General features: G+C 20.6%; 1 protein-coding gene across 1 annotated transcript; it reads left to right on the forward strand.

The window, feature by feature from the left end:
- Positions 1 to 1360: 1360 nt before the first annotated feature.
- Positions 1361 to 11151, forward strand: LOC128964116 (tachykinin-like peptides receptor 99D). Its single transcript, XM_054310674.1, has 4 exons — positions 1361 to 2294; positions 3525 to 3625; positions 11018 to 11076; positions 11138 to 11151. Exons 1-4 carry the CDS (start codon positions 1395 to 1397, stop codon positions 11149 to 11151), a joined length of 1074 nt encoding a protein of 357 aa, XP_054166649.1. The 5' UTR covers positions 1361 to 1394.
- Positions 11152 to 21030: the final 9879 nt, after the last annotated feature.

The following is a 21030-nucleotide window of genomic DNA, read 5'->3' on the forward strand; positions in this document are numbered from 1 at the left end:
AATTACTCGGTATGACAAAATAAACAACTACTCATGTGTGTTATCAAATGATTTAGTATAACAAAATAATCAACTATAATTATACTTTTGCCGCTTATACTTTTTCTTTGTTCCCGTAATATCAAAATTTTAATGCATAATTTTTATTCTTGTTTTGATGCTTTATTCAAATCTATAACTAAAAAAATTTCTAAAATTTTCTCATACTTTTGCCGCCATTTTAAAAAAAATTATGTTGATATATTATATCATATTTTTGATGCTCTTTACAATTCTAAACGTTAAAATTTTTACCTAATTTTTTTTACTTTGGCCGCCATTTTCTTTATGTTCCCGAAGAGATATCAAAATTTTAATGCATATTTTTTATGCTTGTTTTTGATGCTTTATTCAAATCTATACTTAACAAAAATTTTCTTAAAATTTTCTTTACTTTGGCCGCCATTTTCTCTATGTTACCGAAGAGATATCGAAATTTTGATGCAACTTTTCAATACATTATTATTAGTCCTCTAAGCGAATCTGAAGTCAGAATTTCAAAATTCGCAAAATGAAATGCTACAGACAGACAGACAGACACAAAAAGCCATTATAGATTTCAGTAAATAAAACTTTTCAAGTTTTTTTTTGAAAATAAATTAACTTTTAGTAAATTGCTTTTTTAATTATTTTCCAGTTTTCTATAATTTATTTTTTATGTCAAAATAAAGTTATCATTTTTAGTATATTGATTGAAATATAAATACATTATTACAATATACAGAATATATATATATACAGTATTTATTATTAATAGTAATTTTAAATAATAATTAAAAATCATAATGTCATAAAACAACTAATCACATTTTAAAATGCTACATTGATTATGTAATTTAATTTGAAACACAGTTATTATAAATAACTAGTTTAATAAATAAAATATTTAAATACTGCAAATTATTTTATTTAATTAAATCTTTTATAAATAAATTTTAAAGCAAATAGAAAAAATAACAACTTTTCTCTTTTAATAATTATAATAAAATTTAAAAATAAATAACTAATTGAAAAGTCGATATAAATTGAAACAATTATGATTTTCATCCGCATCTCATTTCTCACAATTCAAACCATATTATAATATAATGTCAAAAATCGATGACAAAACCAACGATAGAGTCAATGGATTCGTCTCCGTTTGAATCACTATATCAGTGAAATTAAAGCTAATATATAGTTCATGACTACAGAAAACTATAGTCATCTTCAGTTACATATCATTGCAATTCAGTGACTCTCTGTTTATAAAACCACAAAAAAAGTTTCAACTAATCTCTTACTTATTTAGTCACCAAAAATAACAATTGTATAATATATTAAAACTTTCAAAAAGTGATTATAAGTGACACCAAATGGAAGATTTAGTATATATCATACCCAACGCCACTAGTCTACCGAGTTTTGCCAAACTATATGACGTTCCCATTGGTCTAATTGTATTGTTGGCCATAGCATACGGCACGGTATCGTTGTGTGCTATCATAGGTAACGGTGTCGTCCTATGGATAGTCGTGCGGTCGCATCGTATGCGGACAGTAACCAACATATTTTTGGCAAACTTGGCCTTCGCTGATATGTTGATCGGCGCGCTGTCCATACCTTTCCAGTTTCAGTCGGCTCTACTCCAGCGCTGGCTATTACCACAGTTTATGTGTCCGTTCTGTCCATTCATTAATGTTGTTTCAGTGAATGTATCGATCTTTACGTTAACCAGTATTGCGATCGATCGCTATATAATAGTTGTCAACCCGTTGTGGCCACGACTCACCAAACGTAAAGCTCAGGGTATTATAATTGCCATTTGGATTGTTGCCATTATAACGGCACTACCTATGTATGTGGCACTGGGCGTTAGTATGATTCCCGATGATGTGGCCATCAGTAAAATGAATTTAACAAATCTATTCACAAATATTAACCAAACCTATAATGAGGACAATTATCTTGTGTTACCATTGAAACACTTTTGTCATAATATAGGAATATCACCGGAACTGTTAAAACTTTATAATCGATTTCTTGTGGTAATTCAGTATTTTCTACCTGTGCTTCTCATTAGTGGAGCGTATGGACGGATGGCATACACGCTCTACATTGAGACTGTAAACCGTCGCGACAATAGTCAAAGACAACACCAAATGGTTTATAAATTGAGAAGAATTGATGCCATAAACCATAGGACGCATCGAAACAACAATAGAAACCAATCTTCAAATACGAATCAATTGTTTATCAATAGAGAAAAAAGAAAGGTTTGCAAACTTTTTTTTTAATAAATTTTAAGTTTGATTATACATAACACAACTCAAAAACATATTAATTATTTTTATTCAATACTATTTAATATAGTTTATACTATTTAATCATTAATATTTGAAATATTACTTTGAAAAATAACTTGTTTTGAAAATATTTCGCTTATTAATATTATAAAAAAATTTAAAAAATTAATAAAATTACTATATTAAAAACATATTACATTAATTACTGTATAATAATTAAATAATGACTTTGATATACCACTTGATGCGTGTACTTAATTTATTTGACAGTTAGTATGTATTAAATTAGTTGAATGTTAAGCTAATGTTAATCCCCCCGACAATTGCCAAATTATGTTTTAACTTATTTGGCAATTAATTGTGTAATTTTCAATCACTAATTATTGTAATTAAAATTTAGATTTGAATTATTCGAAAATTTACTAACATATCAAATGTCAATTTAATTTCAATTTATTAATTATTATTAATTGATAATTTTTTAATAAATTAAATTACTTACTGTCTATAACTCTTATTTATTATAACTCATAACAATGATAAAATAAACATAAACTTATACAATGTATTTTGGTTGAAAATATTATGATAAAAATAAATGTTTATTTTAGTAATTACCATAATATTGACTTTCAGACGAAATATTTAGCTCACATATAGAGATAAAATATATGTTTGAAGAATATGATCGTCAAAATTATTTAAAGTATTAGAGTTGGCAAAAAAAACATTTCTAAAAAATAATAGAGAAATTTCTAGAAAGTTTCTAAAAGAAATTTTTGTCTAATTGATGCCCATGTTAATTTTGTTGTCTTAATATTTGTTAGATTGTAAAAATACATTATAATTACAAATAAAAACTAAATAATATTAGTATTTTAATATTGATTAATATTTAAAGTAAAAAATAATATATTTACTAACATTAAACTAAAAATTTATTTGAATGATAAATAAAATTTTATAAAAATATAATTATATTAATTTTATATATAAGAATCCTAATTTTAGACCATAGATTAATCCATAAAATACTCGGCAGTTATTTGAAAAGTAATAAACATTTAAAAAGTGAATATTTTATATGAATGGCAAAAATATTAAATATAAGTAAAATTATTAATTAAATTATTGCTAAATTCTAGTGAAATATTACTATTTTAAAGTTACTTTCAAATATAATGTATTTATACTTTACAGGTATTAAAACTATTGGTCATAATTGTGGTATTGTTTGCGCTATTTTGGTTACCATTGCAAACATATAATGCGATATCAGATATATTTCCACAAATTAATGAGTAAGTGATAAAACTTTAATAACTTAATATATTTATCATAAAATATTTATTATAAACACAAATTATATACCCAGTACTTTAAATCGTTTAATGTTAAATAATTTAAATAAAAATAATAAACTAAATAGAAATTGAATACAATTTAGTTTCTACTATTAGACTAATATTATAGATATATTTAATTTTAATTTATTAATTATGTTTTGATAAAACGCATTTTGAATATATTTTTAAAAAATTATTTATATAAAAAAATAAAAACTATTTTAACATATTTTATACATTTATTGGTGAATAGATTGTGTAAAACTATTTATCTTAAAAGTATACGAAGAGTCTAATAATACATTTTTAATTATTTTTAATATAATCTATTAAAACACATTTCAATAGAAAACTATTAAAAAGTGTGAACAAATAGTGCTTATATTAATAGCAAAACTATATATATATATATCAGGGTTAAGCAAGGTTTTGGATTTTAGGGGGGGGGGGGGGGTAGACCGGGGTAAAATTTACAAAATTCTCGAAAAATCTTGGGGGGGGGGGTATTGGGTGGGGTAAGATTTTTATTGCATTTTTAAACGGCAATTTTTTCAAAAATCCAAAATCAAGGGGGGGGGTCAAGAGAAAATTCCCTAATATTCCCTTAAATTCCCGAATATTCCCATGTAAATTCGATAAAATTCCCATAAGTTCCCGTATAAATTCCCAGGAAAATAGGTAAAATTTACAAAAATACTAAAAAAACTTAAATTTTAACAAAAATAAAAAAAAGTTAAATTTTAACAAAAATAAATATTTTTAAAAAAAATTTTAAAAATTAATAAAAACTTAAATTTTAGCAAAAAATAAAATAATAATGTATTAAATACTTAAAAATAGGTGATAAAGGCATTAATGATACACTGAGTTTTTTAGTATTTTAGTAATTTTTAACTTTTAAAATAATTTTTTAAATAATACTTAATGCTTATAGTTTATAGATATATATTTTTATTTTTTAATGTTATTTTTATGTAAATACTGATTGAATACTAATTATAAAATTAAAAATATTTTAAATTTTTTAGTTAAAATTTTAAAAATTATTAATAAAAACCTTGTAATATAAGTATTTATTTATTTATTAACTTCTTAAACTATCTCAAACTTCTATTTATATTGTAATATGATTATTCTTTTCAACAAATTGGTATTTTTTAACTTTTTAGTTTAATATTTTAAGTAAAATTATGTTATTTTTTGATGAGTTTTAACGTTATTTTAACTTTTTTACTTATTTTTAATCAATAATTAGAATCATATAAATTTTAAAAACATAAAAACACTTACTAAAATAGTATTAACTAAAATTAAAATTTTTATAAATCTCAAAAAAATTTTCGGCGCCTTCGGCGCCGAAATTTTAGGGGGGGGGGGTCATTTCTCCTCGTTTTTAAGCGACAATTTTTCCCATTTGGTCAAAAAGTCTGGGGGGGGTAAAATCCCAATTTCTCGATCTTAGGGGGGGGTATTTTGGCCTTACCCCCCCTACCCCCCCCCCCCCCCCCCCCCCCTTACTTAACCCTGATATATATATATATTATATTTATATATAATATACTTTATATTAAAATTATGATATAACTGTAATTGACTTTGAAAACTGAAAATCTAATAAAATCTTCATTTTTTTAGAAAATTTTCCAAACAATGATTTATTTTGTAAAAAGAAAAGAAAAGAAAATAATTGTCAAATTAAAAATAATATATTTTATGCAATTTATAATACTATATATTAATGTTTAAAAATTGAGAACCTATGTCTTAGAAACTCATGAAATAATTAATATTTAAAAAAAATTTAAATATTAAATATTATTTTATTTTTGCTAATAGCAATTATTAACTTAATTTATAAGCAGTTAAACTGAGGCAATTTACAGTAAAAGTGCTAATTTAAACTCAATATATATATATTAAATATTATATATATACTATATTTTTAGTACTGTATCTCATTTTAACAATAATATAATACATTAAAACAAATTGTTTTAACAATAGACTCATACAGTAGTATAATATATATCTTATAATTAACTGCAAGTCTTAAACATTTCTCGCGAGTCATGACAACCCATTTAAGAAATTATTCATATATTTATATAATATTATATATTTATGTCTATATGTTGTTATTATTATTATCCATATAAACTATAATAAAATAAATAACATTGAACTAAAATTAATAATTTTTTGTTTAATACAGTATATACTTCTATATATATATTCTACATATTATACATTTTATATTTTATAATAACTGATATAAAAGTAAAATTATATCTTTATTAATATAACATCAAGTAAAATGAATTAATAATCTAATAAAATTATAATTAATAATATAAATTTTCAAAATCTTAATTAACTTTTAGATTACAATACTGTATAATGAAAACATTAAACTTATTTTCATTATTAAAATATTTTTTTTTTGTAAAAAACAAAAGGATTATTTGTTATCGAAATATTTATTAAAATAAATTCATCAATACATTAGTGAAAATCATTTTAAATACTAATTTAAAGTAAATTACAACAAACATAGTCTTTAATTAGTGTACACATTATACCTGTAAATAGTAAACAGTTTTCGTTATTATCTGTATTTTAATTATTTTCAAATTAATTTGAATTAAATTTAATATTTTGAAACAACTATCAACTCTGTAATGAATTTTAAAAAATTTAAAGTCACTAATAATAATTATTACAAATAGATTTGCAATTTATCTTTTAAAAAATAATATTTTAATATTTTATGTCTATTAATATGTTTTCTAATGCATGAAAGTTGTTGTACAATATGTACTGTTATATTGTACATTATATATAATACAATAGATTATCAATAATTTGTTGAAATTAATTACTAATAAGAAAATTACTAAATTCTATTGAAATGCAAGTATAAAATAAAATAGACAATAATTTATAGCTTCTGGATATATTCAATGTTTCATTAAAAATTTTAAAATATACAATAATTTTACATACCATATAAATATTAAAAAATAAAACTACATAACAAATCTAAATATTTGTAATAAATATGTGAAATATAATTTTATTATATTTAATTACATCAGAAATAAGTTAGTGAATGAAATGAAAATAAGTTACATATTTTCATTTAATCTCATATACAATATAAACAAAACAGAATCTATAAATATCTTACATTATATCCATAGAGTATTAAAAACTTATAAATACTGATAAAATACTATATACTGGTATGTATTCGATGCATAAAAATGTATAAATTTATCTTTTATAGTATAAATAGACAAATACAACAATTGTTAAATATTATATAATTATAAAATGAATTTTAATCAATTAAACATTTTTAAAATGCTATTTAATACAATTTTTAATTTATTCTTATAAAAAAAATTACATCAAACATATGTAAATTTATATAAAATTATAGAATAAATTTGTGTTTTCATAAGTACCCATTATTAATTTATATTACATATGATATAATAACTATTTTAGCAATTAATTTAAACAAACTTTTAAAAAGTTATGTTTTTAGAATTTGTATATATTATATATATGTCTGTTTCATTTTTAGAATTTAAAAAATTTGATTTTAGATTCGGTTAAATCATCGAAAATAAGATAAAATCTGTTTGTTTAGGAACAGACAAAATGCTCTTAAAGTATAAAAAAATTAAAATATAGACTAGAATTGTCTTAAGAAGTATTATTTATTTTACTACAAACTATCAAAAATGGTCGATAAAATTATGTTTTAAAATTTTGATTGGATATTAATTTAGTAATACATTTGAGGTATAAAATGTATATAATATAACTAATATAAATTAACTTATATTTTAATTATACAGTATTATGATTCATACAGACTAATAGTTATCTGCAATAAATATTTTGGTTATACTATGTCATACAAGATATAAGATTTTCCTATTGAATATTTTCGATGTTATATTATAAATACAGGCAATTAAATTATATTAATAGATATTATATGTAAATTAGAGTATTATAATATTTATATGAAGTAATCTACGCCAATAAAGTTGTTTCTGGGCAATGCTTTCTAGCATTTTCAACTGGTTTAAAATATAAAATAACAAAATAGATAAAGATTTTTAGAAAATAATGTTTTTAAATAATAAGACACTGGTCATTAAAATTTTTTTATATATTATAAAATATTTAAACGTAACATCGTTTATAAAGTTAATCTATAATAAATTTTAAATTTTATAAATAATTTTTAGATATTAACAATATTATTTTTAAAATAATAATTATTTACTATTTATCAATAAAACCGGTGTTTATAGACATAAAGAATATTTAATTAATTTATAAATGATAAAAACATATAATTTATTAGTATTCAAGTTTATTTTAGAGACAAATTATTCTATAAAAACGAGTCATACCTATTTTACAATTAAACTTTTTCTAACTGAAATACAAATAGATTAATAACAAAATATTTTAATTACCGGTAATTAAAAAATAAAAATTGATATTTAATTTAAAAGATCAGATTATCATGTTTTTAAAAACTAATATTAGACTAAAATATTTGTCAATTCAGCTAAATGTCAATATTTGTCAAAATTGTTTTGTGATTTCTCATTAAACTAATTTTATTTTAAAAGTCTAGTAATAGTAACAGCAGTTTCTAAAGAATAACATTTTATATGTATTTGTTTGTATAAATATAATATAATTTACATTAAATTTGTAAGAAAACTATAGATTTTATAAATTGTAAATTTATTTGTAAGCCGAAATACTACAATATACAATTTAATATACAATTTAATATACAATTTAATATACAATTTAATCAGGGTTGCTAAAGGTTTTCGATTTCAGGGGGGGGTATAGGGGGAGGTAAAATGGCAAAATTTTCGAAAAAGCTTGGGGGGGGGGGGGGTATAGGGGGGTGAACATTTTTTATTGCATTTTTAAACGACAATTTTTGCCAAATTTGAGTAAATTCCCATTAAATTCCCATTAAATTCCCATTAAATTCCCAATAAATTCCCACTAAATTCCCACTAAATTCCCGCTAAATTCCCATTAAATTTTCAATAAATTAACAAATAAAAATATTCTCAACTTAATTTCTCAATACTCAAAATGTTTTCTAAATATTAAAAATTGCATAAATATATATATAACAAATATAATTATAATTATTAAATAAAAATATTATTTAGATTTTAAAAAAAATAGTTATTGATTAAAAATTAATGATATAATACTGTATTTATTAAAACGTTTTAATAATAATAATAATAAAATTGGCAGAAATAATTATTAATTAGTTCTAAATAATTAATTTAATTTAAAAATATATATTTTTTTAGTATTTTATATTGAACCATAACTAACACATTTTAATACTGTATTTATTAAAACGTTTTAATAATAATAATAATAAAATTGTCAGAAATAAATAATTAGTTCTAAATAATTAATTTAAGAATATTTTTTTACATAGTATTTCATATTGAAAAATAACTAACACATTTTACTATAAAATTTAAAAATATTAAAATATAATAACTTTAAAATTTATGCTAAAAATTTGTTTTCTACTTTTAATAAGAAATAATATATATAAATATTATCATTTATAAAGGCTAAAAAATAAAATAAAATATTTGATTATTTTTTTTGAAAATTGGTGGGAATTTATTAGGGAGCTTTTTTCCTTGTGGAGTGCCCCAACTCTATTTATGTAATATTTAGTTAATATTATTATTATTATTTTTAAAGCACATAACTAACAAATTTTAATATAAAGTTTAAAAATATTAAAATATAATTATTTTAAAATTTATGCTAAAAATCTTAGTTTTCGACTTTTAATAAGAAATAAAATATATATTATCTTTTATAAACAGCTATAAATAAAATAAAATATCATTAATTTTTTTGAAAATTTGGTGGGAATTTATTTTTTAGCTTGTGGAGTGCCCTAACTAGTGTAAATAATGTTAAATTGATGTAATTAAGCATTTTTATCTATTTATTTTCTATACATAAGCTATTAATTTATATTAAAACTAATTTAATATTTATTTTTTTGTTTAATATAAAATTTTACATAATTGAAAAAAATTTTCGGCGCCTGCGGCGCCGAAAATTAGTAGGGGGCCCCCTAACTTTCTGGCTTCAGGCCAGGGGGGTAAAAGCCAAAATTTCTCGATCTCAGGGGGGTAAGACGTCTTACCCCCCCTACCCCCCCCCCTTTAGCAACCCTGAATTTAATATAAAATTTAATATATATTATTTCTATCTATAACCTATAATCTATATAAAATTTATATCATTGATAGCTTATTTGTTTACATTTGAATTTATAAGTATAATATAATATACTGTATAAACAATGCAAATATTGTCAAAATTGATGCTCTTTAACATATGATTGTCATTAAGGCATCTCATGTTACATAAAATACTTTTTAATGATAAAACAGTATCTGTTTGTGTGTTGAACATGATATCTATATATCTTAATAAATATAAGTTTCATATTACAACTTAGTTTCATAATTACGATAGTTTATAACATAATAATCAAAAACAGAAAAAATCAATTTATATAAAATATTTCAATTTTAATGTATTGCTTTTTGCCAATAATAAATTTTAAAATAAAATATTAAAATCTTTTTTAGTAAGAATAATAAGAGCAATAAAACTGCAATTTTTTTTATTTACGTTTGTATTTTTTGAAATGTTGTTTCATATATATAACATAGATATTAATACTATATACGATTGATTTAATACTATTTTATTGAATATATTGACTTTACATAATATTATAAAATACTAGATTATAGAATATATAAAATAAAACATTACAGAATAACTTTGAATTTTGAATGATTAATGACACAAATATATAAAACATTTATTTATAAATTTTATAAACCCCTAAAGCATTTAAACCAAATCATGAATTAAAATAGTTTCAAAATTATTTTTATAGCAATATTTTTTCAATACTTTGCTGATATTTACAGTTATTTCTTAAATAAAAATAATAATACTTTATTTGAATAATTAGTTTATAGAAATAATTAGTTTAATGTTTAGAATTATATTGTATAAGATTTTTAGTTTATGTATTTTTATAAATTGTAATTTTGTTTAATTACTATATAAAAATAATATATATTATAGTATACTTATATATAGTATACTTATATATAGACTAAAATAACCTTTTATTAATTTTATTACAATATTTATTAATAATTAAGAATATTAACAAATTCAAAACATACAATTAATTAAAATATTTGTATTTTAAATATTTAATAGATATGAATACATTAACATTATATGGTTTTGTTGTCATTGGCTGGCAATGAGTAATTCAGGTAATTATAAACTTATGTTATTATTAATATATATTAAAATATTGTATATAATTATATATAGTATTATTGCCCTAAAGCTTATCCACTTATTGGGTATTATAGATTAATAATATAACCATTTAAGGGTGATTTACATATTACGTTTGCACTTGGGGTCGGCCAAAGTGAATTTGTGCAAACGAGGGGATGGGTAGAGACCTTAAGAACGTTCGCATTTAAATAATATTTTATTTTATTTCTTATGTGTGGGGGTCAGGGGTTATGGAAATGCGAACGAAATTTTCTAAAATAACAATTGCGAACAAAGGGGCAGAGGGTCTAGATTTCTTAAAAAGTGCGAACGTAATATGTGAATCACCCCTTATTATTATTATTATAGTGATAATTATATTATTTTTTGTCAACTAAAATAACAATATAGTTTGTTTTATTTTATTACATAATCTGTTTACTATTATTTAGTACTGTATTATTATTATGTTAGTATATATACCATATTTGTATATAATATTTATATTATTATTTATACACTTTATTTCGAAATCCTAAATTACTATAAAAGTTTGCTATAAATTACTAATAAAATATACAGTAGTGTAATGTAATGTACAAAATACCTGTATATTGAATATAAAATTTAATATACAGTACAGCAACTATGTCTTAATATTTTTAATATTATTATTTATATCCATTTATTTATTAAGTGTTTAAACATTTTAATTTGAAAAAATACAGAATATTATAACTGCAGTAAATATAATCCAATATCAATATACAAGTTTATACACATGAGCTATGAGTTAATTAATAAAACATTAAATGATATATGAAATTATTAAAGGGAATTATTGGTACCAATCTTAATGGACATATTTTTATTGATTATCTAATAACTCTATAATATTGCTTAACATTTAAGATAGTTATATAAAATTAATATCTTATAGATGTTAAAATCTTAAAAATCGTATATAAATATCTTATAAATGTTCATCTATTATTTGTTATTTATTATTGTAGTTATTTATTAAATATTTTGTAATATATTTTTGTAAAATTTTGAATTACGATTTCATTTTCATTTATCTTTTTCTGTAATTTATTCAATTATAACTATAATTAATTTAAGGCAAATAACTCTAAAACAAACTAAATTTGATAATTTTAGGTTTTTTAAAACCTAAAGTTTAAAGTGTAATAATTTAATTTATTTTGTCCAAGAGCAAACATATAAACACACAATTATTTTTAAATATTGTAATATTTAATTATTAATTATAAAAAATTACTTATATTTATGACTAGACTATAAATACTAATTTTTAAAATGTGTTTTGTAAACAATTTATTTGTTTTAAATAAAATTATTAAATATTTTTATTTATTATTTATTTATAACTTAGGAGTAAATCCATTTGTATACGCAATTTATAACGTGAGTAAATTCATATTTTTAATTTTGATTGATTACTTTTGAATAATTTTATTATATTTTAATAATAAAAATAAAATTATTTTAACATATAATTAAAATACTATCTATTAATTATGTATTATATATATATTTATAATTTTATAGCTAAGAAATTAACAAAAAACAAGATTTAATTTAAGTAAGTTTTAATATAGTATTTATTTGATTAAAAATATTTATTTAGTTTTTTAACCAAAAAATTGTTTCTTATAAAATATAGTATTTTCTAAATACCAAAAAATTGTTTCTTATAAAATATAGTATTTTCTAAATACCAAAAAATTGTTTATTTTATATATATATATAATGTATTGTCACAAAATAGATGTTATTCAATATTTTAAGTATTGATGTTATTAAATGACGATTTATATAATAAAATAAATTAATAAATAACGAATTTAATTTATTATGTAATTTATTTTATAAATTAAAACTAAATAAAATTATATAATTATTAAAATTAGTTAATTAGAAAAAGTTATATTTTCTTTTATTTCATTCAAACGAATAAGTATTAAGTGTATTAATATTGTTTGTTAATTTATTTTAATTTACAATTATTTCGATGAAAATTTATGATTAATGAAAAATGATTATTATATGAATGAATTTTAAAATCTAAATCTTTGAATATCTTTTTGCAATTAATGTCATAATTAACTTAAATAAGTAAAAGTAACTGTTACTTATTAACTGTAATACTGTATTATACTGTATAATGTAATTATCAATCAAAAAAATAAATAAATTGATGTAAGAGTATATGTTTGTAAAAAATTTACATTTGTTTGTATACTATTGAATACATGTGACTAAGGAGTGACTTTTACAATAGACTATACTATTGGTGTATTCAATAGATAAAGCATTAAAATTTATTGTTATATATATTTATTACTATTGAAAAAACATCATAAGTTATATAATATAATGATATACTGGACTTAAAGAAAATCAATGATTCACTTACCCAAGAGACAGATATTATTGTTTGTAAGCAATTTTTAAAACAAACATAAAATCAGTACAATGTTTAAACTGGTCTAGGTCCATTATTTGAAACTATATAAAGTATTATATAAAGTAACTGAATTTATGTTACTATTCATATAAAATATTTATATCGATATATAATTTATATTGATTATGAAATAATCATCTGTTTTACTATTTGTTATTTTCGTAAACAACATTTTAATAGAAATAATCATTTTTTAATTATAACTTATATCAGTGCATGTATAAATTAATTGTCTAAAATAGTAAGAAATATAAACTACAAAATAATATAAAATAGTCATAAAAATATTTAATATATATATATATATATATATATATAATTACACTCAAATACAATTTCTAATGAATGATAAATAATCTCAGCTATCTTTTCTTTTTTTATAAATATAAAAAATTAGATTTAATATGAAATTATATCATAGCTAATAATAATTAGATATATATTTTTATTTTCCCAAATAATTTTTGTATACACTGTATACTGTATATACTAAATATGGTATATGTATAACGGAAAATTACAACAAACAAATGATTTAGTAAAAAATATATATATAATATTTAATCATCAAATGAATACATTATTTTATCATAAGGTATCTTATAAATCACAAAAATTACAAAATATAATAAATCTATATTAACCTAAACTTAGATAGCAATAAACAAATAAATTATTACTAATCATCACCTAATGATGTGTTAAAATACATTTACCTTAAAACACATATATTTTATACACTGTATAGACACATAACACAGTATATTGTATTTAATTTATAGAAATATTTTTATTGATTGAAATACATGTATATAAAATGTATACAGGTGTATTTAAGTGCCAAATTGATTTATTGTTAATGAATTTTATATATTTATTTATAAATGATTTATATCATTACATCGGTATTATCATATAATAACATTAAAGATACCAAAAACGCTTTAATGACAATAAATATTACAAATTTATTATATAATAAATAAAACTTATTAATTAAGAGGTATATTCTTGGTTATTAAAATAAAATTATAATATTGTTGACGCAATTGATTATTTTATTTTTATATAAGTTATTTAGCTATTTATACAGCAAACAAAACTCTATGAATTGACAAAAAATATAATGCATTGGTATTTAACTTATATCTAACTTTATTGTGTTAATCATAATAACAATTATTGTGTTAAAAACTTTTATCTGCTAAATGTCGTACCCATCGACTCGCAGACTAGGAGTTCCTCACAATTCAGGTTTTTCTAGTGATGACTACCTGAGCGGTGAAGAGCTTCCCGACTATTCGTCGAGAAGAAACAGCTACAATGGTGTCGATCAAAAAGGATCGCCGATAGTGACCAACCAACGGGACAGAGCTAATCGCAGCGGTTCATCCAATGTGTTGGAAGTGCCCGGTTTTGCCGCAACATTACAACGGCATAACAGTGAGGCCAGTCTAGTGACCAATTCAAGCGCTCATTCATTTGGTTACCGGGCTTTCGGAGGCAAACATAAAATCAGAAAAACATTTGGAAGTATTGTTATACTCATTGGTGTCGTAGCGGTAGTGTTGGGTATATTACTCATCATTTTTGGTTTTCATTATAATGGCAACGATAGCACAAGTGCTTTGAAGACAATCGGATATTTTATTTTATTTTTAGGTATTTTAATGCTTTTGATCGGCATTTCAATTGTGAGCACCACTTATAAGACGGACAACAAAAAAACGATTCAAAAGTCAATAAATAATAACAACAGTAACGGCAACTCATGTATGAGTAGTCGCAGAGTTAGTACCATTGAAATTGAATCGCCATTGAGTTCAGCGGAAATTGTTGTCAACAAACCAGAGATTATGATAACAACGGATAACTTCAACAACGATAACGTTAGTTACAAGAAGTTTCCGATTCCTAACATTCATACCAGTCCTCAGTCGACAATAACTTCCAATACTTTGTCTACCGATCAATCATTCAATAATAATAATAGCAAATTGTATACCAATTCACTTAAAAGATATGATGAGAGATCATTAAAATTATTATAATTTTTATTAAATTATTTTAAATAATTGTCTGATAGAGACAATTATTAAAAGTGTTTTTAGTATTTATAATATTACATATTGTAATTTAAAATTATTTATATAATTATGTAGTATATTGATTTAACTAATATTACTAATATATAATTTATTAGTAAAATTAATAGCAATGTTAATTATTTTTAAAAATAATGATTTGTGTAATATTTTATTTTCTATATAGTATTATAAGTTATTTACTATTAATTTTTTTAAATCTGTATATTTTTTTGTTTTATTATATTTATTATTAGTATAATTATTATTTAATATTCTAATTAAATTAAATCAATACATCTAATAATATAAGTAGAAATTTTTTATATGACTCAACTACTATTTTCTATTAAATTAAATAAAATATGTTATTAAATATTTTCCGAATATATATATCATTACTATTTAATCTAAACTATAGTATTCTTATAACAAGAATTCATTATTTTTTCTGTTTTTTCTCGTTTATTAAAAAAAATATCTCATAAATAAAGAATCTATACTTTAGTATAAATGATATCCAATACAAAAACTAAATAAATAAATATAGTATAAAAATGATTGAAATACAAAGTCATTGAATAACAAATGGTTGACTTTTGCACTACTGATGTCAGCTTTTAGAGTAAAATAATAATAATAATAGGATTTTAAGAGTTTTATTTCTTACGTTTTTTTGCTTAACTTTATAAGTAAACACAAAAAAACTATACTATCAGTAGAGGTTTAGACACCTAAACACAAAATTGTATTGCAGTGAAGCCAACCGGTTTGTTAAATCAACCGCAAGATTGTTGTCAATTTTGAATTTTGTTTTTTTAACAAATACATACAATTGTCACTAAATAACAAAAAACAAATAATCAATGTTCAGAACATTGTTTTTCAACTAAAAAAGTATCTAGGTAATACTGATCTATTTATTATGATCTATCATAATTATCTAATATTACAAGTTATTATTATTATTATTTTTATAAAATTGTTATTAACTATATAATATATGTTTTATATTAATAAAATTGCAATATCTATAAATAAAATAAAGTTAATAACAGTTAAGAAAAATATTTAGTATATTATACTGTATTTTAATTAACAATAAAATTCTTATATTTATTAATATATGAAACACAATAAATTATTTATTTTTTATGATTTTTTTTCTATATTAAAGTACTATATCTAATATTTTTATAATGAAATATTGTATATTAGTATTAAATCAAAGTTAATAAACTGCATCTATACTTCTATAGTATAGTATCTATACTATTATATAATTTGAAAATGGTTGTATATATGTTTGTAATGCAAACAATTACTTTTAATGTGTCGCGCGATTATTAGTAATTAATAATTTTCATTTATTAAATAAAATAAATAAATAATATAATATTTATAATACACTCAATAAAAACAGTAAATTTTGATATAACTTTTAACTTTTAAATTAAAACATGGAAGTTAACTAGTTATATTATAATATTAAGCAATATATTTTAATAATTTTAATAAATAGTATATATTATTACTATTCACTTTTTAAAATATGAAAAAATGTAAAATAGTTTTTAAATACTATAAAAATATAATACTTTTATGTAATGTAATAAATCAATATTTGTTGTTATATTTGCAAGTTTTTAAAACCGGTTTCAATTTAATAGTGAAATTAATTATTGAAGTTTTAGAATCTTTTAAAGTTTCATTAATTTTGTAAAAATGACTTAATATATACATTATAAAACAATTTCTCTAATAAAAATACAATACAATTAGTTATGTATCATATAATATAAAAAGATTGCTTAAAGCTTATGTAAAGTAATGCTAAATCAATATTTCAATGATTGTATTCAATAAAAATTAATGTCAATAGTCTATTAAAAATAAGTGTCAAATCATTTATTAATGTATGGATTTTTACTCATGTAATTGACATCTAATTGGTTAAGTGTTCTATTATTTTAATTGAATAAAATAAAACTAAATGACACTTTTATTTATCTTGAAAATATATTAACAATAATAATTTTTTTATATTTTTAAATTTATACAATATATTTAATTAAGTATTCATTATTTGACTACTTGTCTAATGTATTAGTCTAATACATACGTAATAACATTAGATGTTATTAATGATACTTAAATGTAATACTAATATATTAAACATTTATATAAAACATTATTTCTAAAAATGTTATAATTTAATTATAATTTACAATTTATGGATAAATGTATTTATTAAGAAAAGTGTGTCTAACAAACAAAAAAATACTTAAAGTATTTAATGTTATTTATTGATTTTATAAAAGTATATTATATTCATTTATAATTAATTGCTGTTTCAAAGAAACATTTTTAAAATTTAATAAATAAAAAGACTAATAATGTAATATGACATTTAAATTTTTATTTATAATATCACCTAAAAAGTAAAATAAATTGCAAATTGTCATTTACATATTATGAACATAAATAAAATAAATTATTATTTTCAAATAAATTACTCATATTTTAGGCAATTTTTGGACGCAAACAATTGGATGATTTTGTTTGAGGTATGTTTTGCCCTCTTTTTTATAATCATATAAACAATAATGACTTTCAGAGACTCTATGTTTAGCACAGAATATTCCACCGCATCTATAAAAAACAAAATATTTATATAATTTTTAATACAATTTATTTATTAATACTGTTAATAATAATATTTTAATAATAATGATTAGTAAAATTTTTTTAAGTAAATTAATTACAATATAAATTATCTAACTTAATAAATTAGATAAAAAATAATTTAAAATGTTTAAAATGAAAAAATGATGATAATATGGTTTATTATAATAATAATAATAAAAATGATTGAAACCTGCAGTTATATTTGTTAACAATTCCTAATTTGATCCGACATTGAGAGCAACGACTCGTTTTATTTGTCTTTAATGAAGAGCTCAATATCGATGGCAAACATCTTTTGCCAGATGTTTGTTCACATCTTCTTGTTTTGTAATTCATTATTACATTGTTTTGTATATTACTTGTCGTCGTTAATAGCCATTGATTATTACTTGACTTTAAATCAATTACTGTTTGATCATTATTTTTGTCATCAAATTGTTTTCTAACGACAACTAATGGTGTGGTTTGTGGTCTAACCTTTCGCTGTCGAAGTTTTTGACAATTTTGTCGCAATTGTATTGTTTGACTTATTTGTGATGATCTCACAGTTGTTGTCAAACTATGTCTTCTCCTATTTGTTTTCAATGACAATATATTCATATTAATATTATTTGTTTGTTTTACTAATAAATTATCTAATTTTTCAGTTATCAATAATTTTTTATTACTTTGTTTTTTAGTTTTGTTCAAAATCGGCGGCAAATGAATAATTGAATTCGTATTAATGGTATCTTTCTTTGACAAATATTTATCACTTTTACCCAAAACTGGTAGCTTTGATAAGACATTAGTCGATTGATCGCAACTATTATTGTTAACAATACTATATATTTCTTGTTGTTTGTTATCATTAGTTTTATTGCTATTTCTTTTCAGTGATACTAATCTGAGTCTCTCTTGAATCTCATTCATCTTATCTCTCATTTGTTTGTCATTTTGATTGTCTCTCAAATTTAAGTCCTCTATTTTCAATACCTCATCGTCTAATTCATTGTCGTCTGAATTAATTGAATGCAATGAACTCTCATTTCCATCAATTTGTTGGTCAGTAGTAAAAGTATTATTAGTTGTTGTGATTGAGATGAGTTTGATTTGATGGCAATCTTTTAGCAAAATCAATGTCAATGGTTTACCATCTAATTGTTTCAGACATTTGTCAAATGTATCGTCATTTTTGTCACTTAATAACTGCTCATAACTTCTCAAAACAGGACCAGTTGTCAAACCAATGACTAATTCTAGTTGAGCTTCAAATCCGATCCCATATTCACTGACAGTCTTATCATCCAAGAGCTCATTGAAGCGCCAAATCAAGTGCTGTTCCCGAACTGGTATGCCTTCTGTGTTCTCCAATTGCTGTTTAATCTGTTGTATGGTATCTGATGGACAAACATCTACACGAAATGTCGTTCCTGTCATTGATTTAATATAAAGAGGAAAACGCATATTACTGTCAAACTCGTCAAAATCATCCCTAAAATTATCTGAGTTTATGATAGTATTATCAATATTATCGTTAAGATAATTAGCATCCATTTTTAACTAATGCTAATTCATTATAAATTGATACAGCACAAATATTATGTATAACATAAAACATATTTTATATTGTTTTTTCATAACATATAGTATATACTTTATAAAAACATATTTTATAATATCAATATTAAGATTATGAAAAAAGCAAAAAATTTTATAATAAAAGTAAAGTAGTTTATAAATAGTTTCACGTTAATTAAATCTATTTAAGTAAGTAATAATATACTATTTAATTTGACATAAATATATTCCAAATATTATAACTAAGAAAAATAAAATTATTAAAACATATATATATATGTATATCAATATATAAAATACTGTATTCTGTATTTATTATACATAGATATTATTAAAGAAATTTTTGTATAAATAAATTTGTGTTACTATTACTAATGAATCCATGGAAACTTGAGTTTATATATAAACAGGTAACTATAATACATAATATTTGATATAGAGCATGCTAACATATTAAATTAATTATTGCTTATTTATTAGTATATTGTATGTATATATATAGATTATTTACAGAATATTAATATGAAATAGATGAATATTATTTTATACTAAATAAATTGAGTGTTTATAAAATATAATTTGCACTTAATTTTATTATATTATAATGATTTTGTTATAATCATAATACTGTACCTAAAATAGCAATCTATAATAATAATATACTTTGTAATATAAACAGTAATTATAATACTGAAATATTTTAATTATTATTTTTAATAATATATTGACTAAAAGTTTTTATTTTAAGGTTAATTTATTGAAGATTATAATAACAACATCAACAAAAAAAATAATAATTAGATATAAGACAAAAACAGTATCACATCTGTTATATATTTAGTTAGATTGTCGTCAATGATAGCAGTTTCATGTTTCATCATATATTTTTTGACATTAATTAAAAATACAGTATAAGCTATTACTGTATATAGCTATATTAATAATAAATATTATTACCAGTGACAATAGGGATAAAATTAGATAAAAGCTTAAATAATCTTAACAATAAAAGAGATACTCAACCGTATAGATAGATATATAATATAAAAATAATATAGTGTTATACTAGAGATGCAAAAAATAAGTGCTGTATATCTCATGGGAAGTAGATATCAATTATT

This window comes from Oppia nitens, unplaced genomic scaffold (genome assembly GCF_028296485.1).
Source record: "Oppia nitens isolate AA-2021 unplaced genomic scaffold, nextdenovo-longstitch-racon4-pilon3 scaffold8_pilon_pilon_pilon, whole genome shotgun sequence".
Classification (NCBI taxonomy): domain Eukaryota; kingdom Metazoa; phylum Arthropoda; class Arachnida; order Sarcoptiformes; family Oppiidae; genus Oppia; species Oppia nitens.

Bases quoted from the DNA above. Each gene is read 5' to 3' on its own strand.
- LOC128964116 (XM_054310674.1), top strand. From the start codon at position 1,395: ATGGAAGATTTAGTATATATCATACCCAACGCCACTAGTCTACCGAGT. The intron at 2,295-3,524 runs GTTTGCAAACTT...TATACTTTACAG, and splicing joins TCAATAGAGAAAAAAGAAAG to GTATTAAAACTATTGGTCAT. The intron at 3,626-11,017 runs GTAAGTGATAAA...AATATTTAATAG, and splicing joins ATATTTCCACAAATTAATGA to ATATGAATACATTAACATTA.